This window comes from Mustela nigripes, chromosome 16, assembly GCF_022355385.1.
Source record: "Mustela nigripes isolate SB6536 chromosome 16, MUSNIG.SB6536, whole genome shotgun sequence".
Classification (NCBI taxonomy): domain Eukaryota; kingdom Metazoa; phylum Chordata; class Mammalia; order Carnivora; family Mustelidae; genus Mustela; species Mustela nigripes.
In genome coordinates, this window is record NC_081572.1 from 20542920 (window position 1) to 20548525 (window position 5606).

Sequence of the window (5606 nt, forward strand, 5' to 3'; positions counted from 1 at the left end):
CATAACCAAATTAGTTCTCCCGCCTCTTCCTTGGCTCCCTCCTGGGCATTGGGCCAGGAAAATTTACTCTGGCATCCACAATTGGGTTTTTGAAATGTGCTTTGTGGACCAGAGTCCCCTTGCATCGGAATCACCTGGGGGCAAGTTAAAAGGGAGATTCTGAAGCCCACCCTCAGGGCTGTAGCTTGACAATTTTGTTTTAAATAAGAAGCCCAGATGTAGACTAAAGCTTCCATGGTTTGTATGAGATTCACTTGGGGAGGTTTTAAAAATACAGATTCTTAGGCTTCACCATTAGAGATTTTTTAAAAAAAAGATTTTATTTACTTATTTGACAGAAATCACATGTAGGCAGAGAGGCAGCAGGGGGTGGTGGGGTAAGTAGGCTCCCTGCTGAGCAGAGATGTGGGGCGGATGTGGGGCGGATGTGGGGCTTGATCCCAGAACCCTGGGATCATGACCTGAGCAGAAAGCAGAGGCTTAACCCACTCAGCCACCCAGGCAACCCTAGAGATCTTATCCATTAGCTCCAGCATGGCTGCCTTGGGAACCTGTATTTTAAAAATGAAGTAAATGGGAAAATGCCGAGGCTGGCCAAGATTTAATCATTTATTTATTTATTTATTTGACAGAGAGAGAGAGAGAGAGAGAGAGAGATCACAAGTAGGCAGAGAGGCAGGCAGAGAGAGAGGAGGAAGCAGGCTCCCCGCTGAGCAGAGAGCCTGATGCAGGACTCGATCCCAGGACCCTGAGATCATGACCTGAGCCAAAGGCAGTGGCTTAACCCACTGAGCCACCCAGGCACCCCAAGATTTAATCTTGAGTAAGGGGCATGGCTTTCTTCAGCAGGATAGCTCTCCTAGAATGGTTCTTCAGGAGGGCTCCAGGTTTGGTCAGAACTTTCTGGCCAAGTTGGGAAGAGGCTGTGGTAAAACAAGCTTGATTTGGAATGGAAGAGGTTCCTCTGGCAGAACTTGGTGAACACAGTGCTTATGGATGTTATGGGAATTCTAGTTTTTTCTTCTAGCCAAATGCTTTGGCAAAGTCTCCTTCTTCTGGGTTAGGTTTTCTTGTTCTGAAACCAGCTGTATTTCTTCTCTTTGGGTCCCAGGGCTGAGAGAGGTGAGTATTCATCTGCCAGGTGGGGCCTAAACCAGGTGTGAGTTAGGCTGGAAGGTGAAAATTCAGGATAGTTGATTCAACTTCTGGCTGAACATGATTTTTTAAAAAAGAGTTTATTTATTTATTTGACAGAGATCACAAGTAGGCAGAGAGGTAGGCAGAGAGTGAGAGGGAAGCAGGCTCCCCGCTGAGCAGAGAGCCCAACGCAGGGCTTGGTCCCAGGAGTCTGAGACCATGACCTGAGCTGAAGGCAGAGTCTTGAGCCCACTGAGCCACCCAGGCACCCCTGGCTGAACATGATCTTAAGCAACATGTGGAATAAAATTTATTTTGTTCTTGCCTTGGGAGAACAATATTTATTTTTCATTCCTGCAAAGCAATGTTTCATTCAACAAACAAGCAAAAATGTATTTTTTTAAAAGATTTTATTTATTTATTTGACACAGAGAGAGAGATCACAAGCAGGCAAAGAGACAGGCAGAGGGGGAAGGGGAGACAGGCTCTCTGCTGAGCAGAAAGTCTGATGTGGGGCTCGATCCCAGGACCCTGAGATCCTGACCTGAGCCAAAGGCAGAGGCTTTAGCCCACTGAGCCATCCAGGTGCCCCCCCCAAATGTATTTTTTAAAAAATTTATTTATTTGACAGAGATCACAAGTAGGCAGAGAGGCAGGCAGAGAGAGGGGGGAAGCAGGCTCCCCGCTGAGCAGAAAGCCTGATGCGGGGATTGATCCCAGGACTCTGAGACCATGACCTGAGGCTTAACCCACTGAGCTGCCCAGGTGCCCCAAAAGTGTATTTTTTATTATAAGTATGGCAATAATCTCTAAAAACACGGAAAAAATACAGAGAAATTGGAAGGGGAGTTGAACCATGAGAGACTATGGACTCTGAAAAACAATCTGAGGGGTTTGAAGGGGCGGGGGGTGGGAGGTCGGGGTACCAGGTGGTGGGTATTATAGAGGGCATGGATTGCATGGATCACTGGGTGTGGTGCAAAAATAATGAATACTGTTACACTGAAAATAAAAAATAAATTAAAAAATGAATACTGTTATGCTGAAAATAAATTAAAAAAATTTAAAAAAGATATGCAAATAAATACATAAATAAAAAGAGGGAAAATACAGAAAAATATGAAGAAGGAATAACAGCCACCTGGATTTTCAACGTCAGCTTCAGCATCTGTTACTGACATAGGTATTTCCACACTCCTTTCTAAGCATACTTACAAATAAAACTGGTATTATACTATTTTTTTTATTTGCCTTTGAAATATTTGTTTTTCATAAGCCAACTTTATTGAGGTATACTTTGTATATAATAAAGTACACACATTTGTGAGGGACAGTTTGATGAGATTTGACAATTGTATATACTTAAGTAACCACCACAGCACTCAAGATATAGAACTTGCCATCATCCCTTAAATTCTCCAGTGCCCCATTTGCAGGCAATCCTCCCCACCTCTGATCCCAGCCTCAGACAACCATTGATCTTTATATCACTATATTTCACCATTTCTAGAATCTCATGTAAATGAAATCATTCAGTGCAGTCTCTTTTCCACTTAGGATAACATTATTTATATTCATCCTTGTGTCAGATATCAACAGTTCATCCCTTTTTGTTAAATAATATTACATTGTATGAATAAAGTTCATGAAAAAATATTCATCTACTAATGGAAATTTGGGTCGTCTCCAGTGTTTGGCTATTATGAAGAAAGCTACTATGAACGTTCATGTATAAATTTTTGAGTGGACATATGTTTATTCCATGTAGCAGGGAAAGATTCTTTGAGATGACATTCCAGCATAACAGATGATGCCATGTTGAATTTCTCAGCTGACAGAGTTTATAAGGGACTAGTGGGAGGAAGGCCCTCTCCATGTGAATTTCATTGCTGGCTTAGCTGCAGAAGAAAAAGTGCATGACGAAGAACTGGAAAGGTGGGGATCAGGATCTTGGGGGCTCCTTCTCTGCTTTGCCCCCTGCAAAGTTGTCTGAAAGTCTTCTTTTCCAACTGTCTTGAGAGCTTCACCTCAAGGATTTCACTTCTTGTTCCTAATCTTCCACTTTCAACCACTAGCTCTATTGATTCTGGCTCTTTACAACCTCTCCTATTGCTCCAGGCCCAAGGCACTGTCCAGTTCAGGTTGTCACTATGAAGATTTTGAGTCATTGCCCCAGACACCTAATGGTCTCCCTGGTTCCAGACTTGCCCTCCTTCTCCCATCTCTGCACCGTAGCCAGGGAGGTCTTTCCAAAGGGCAAACATGGCCAAGTCACTCCCCTGTGTCAGTGTAAAATCTAACTACTTACCATGGTCCACAAGGTCTTTCATGATTGAGTACCCGGTATCCTTCAAGTCCCATTGCTATTCCTTCCTGTCCCTGTATCTTTCATCCTGGCTATGGAACCATTTACTGCTCCCCAATTGTATCATGCTTTTGAGAAGACTTTCTTAATTTCCTAAAAACCATGTTGGTGTTTCCCCTGGGTCCATCCATAGGACCCCAGGCATCCATCTGTCATAGCACTTGTACATATACTGTACCATAATTGCCTATGGATGGGTCTATTTCTCTCCTAAACTTGGACTCATTGAGACAGGAATTGTGGCTCATTCTTTTTGTAACCCTTGCACAGAACCAAATGATGGTTGAATTGAATGAATGATTGAAAGAGAAATTGAGTGAGTGATTGCATAAATTAATGAATGAAGGCAGAGATGATGAATAGATGGCACAATGGTTCAGCTTTTCTAGAGAACTGCATTTGCATTGATGTTGAAGGCTCATAGTGGAGGTAGCCCTTGACTGAGCAAGGATGTCAGGCCTTGGTGTTCAGAAACCTAGGGTACATTTTTCATCTCATGTCTGTAGCATTGACATGCTTTGAGAAAGCATTTGTGTTCTTTGCTTTTGATCACAAACTTTTTGCAAAAAATCTCTTGTCTTTCTTCTTTATCCTTTGGGTCTTGGAGGTGTCTTTGTTTTAAAAGCTATTAAAATCACCAAAATCAAGAGGGATTCTTGAGGGCCACTGAATGCTTGAGGTGTGGGTGGATGGAAGGAAAATAAGGAGGAGAAGCTGAGAGTCTGGGTCAAGTGCTTTCTGGGGACAGGTAGAACCAGTGGTCTGGGGCAGGGTTGTTCATAGAATAGGATGGAGGACAACACAGTGGGCTGAACCTGTGGCATGTGGCTTTGATAAAGTCTTTTTTTGATAAAGTCCTTGATAAGAAAGTCAGACTAGACAGAATGGTGAGGAGGAAGGAGGGCAGTCTAGATTAGGGGGCAAGTTGGGTAGGGTTGTTAGCAAGTGACTTAAACTTTCTGATTCCGACCTTTTCTTTCCTCTTCTTGACCTATAATGGGGGGGGGGGATGAATTCCTATTTCGGAGGATTGCTGATGGTTTTAAATAAGACTATTGCTGTAGGGGCACCTGGGTGGCTCAGTGGGTTAAGCCTCTGCCTTCGGCTCAGGTCATGATCTCAGACTCCTGGGATTGAGCCTCGCATTTGGCTCTCTGCTCAGCGGGGAGCCTGCTTCCCCCTCTCTCTTGTCTGCCTCTCTGCCTACTTGTGATCTCTCTGTCAAATAAATAAATAAAATCTTAAAAAAAGACTATTACTGTAAAGTGCAGTCATTTAAAATCCAGCCCAGACAGCCCCTCTTCCACAGAGCTCACCACTGCTCCCCTCTATGAAGCCCTTTATGTCTATTGTTGACTTTACCATAGCATTGCAATGGGTTTACCTGAATGTGTGTCTGCCCACCAGAGACTGAGACCTGTGGGAATGGGTGAGTGGGTCCTATTCATGTAGGCACATCTGTGTCCCCTAGAGAACCTGGTGCAGAAGACTAGAAGATGGATAAATTATAAGTTCCTTTCTGCTCATGATGCTCAGAAACATAGATAATCCAGTTTGAAGGCAATGATGCTTATTCAAAGATGACCTGTTGCTCCAAGGATTCCAAATTTAGCAAGTCAATAAACAAACGCTTCTTGATGGGTAGATAAACAACTTCCAGATCAACAAACCTTGATATAATAAGATGTTCCTCTGAAAACTGCTCAAACAACAATGAGGAAAAGATGCAGAGGTTCCAAACAGCACATGTCAGTGAGGGGTGTATAAAAGTGAGGGCCTCAGAGAGCTGTTCCAGTCAGGCAGTACCTCTCTCAGCGCTCACAAGGGAGCAGAGGCACCTCCACCATGTCTGGAAACTGCTGTTCTAGGAAATGCCCATCCGTGCCAGGCATCTCTCTCTGCTCCACTGAGGTGAGCTGTGGAGGGCCTGTCTGCTTGCCCAGTTCCTGCCGGAGCCAGACATGGCAACTGGTGACTTGTGAAGATAGCTGCGGATCATCTAGCTGTGGCCCACAGTGCTGTCAGCCCTCTTGTTCTGTGAGCAGCTGTGCCCAGCCAGTGTGCTGTGAAGCCACCATCTGTGAGCCCGCCTGTGCTGTAAGCG

The 5606-nt window shown here is 44.2% G+C and overlaps 1 protein-coding gene across 1 annotated transcript in view; it reads left to right on the forward strand.

Moving 5' to 3' along the window:
• The first annotated feature begins 5347 nt into the window (after positions 1-5347).
• LOC132004124 (keratin-associated protein 16-1) overlaps positions 5348-5606 on the forward strand; it is a 1564-nt gene continuing 1305 nt past the window's right edge. Inside the window, exon 1 of the mRNA XM_059380228.1 lies at positions 5348-5582. Within this exon, the coding sequence (XP_059236211.1) occupies positions 5348-5582 (235 nt within the window). The remainder of the gene's footprint in view (positions 5583-5606) is intronic.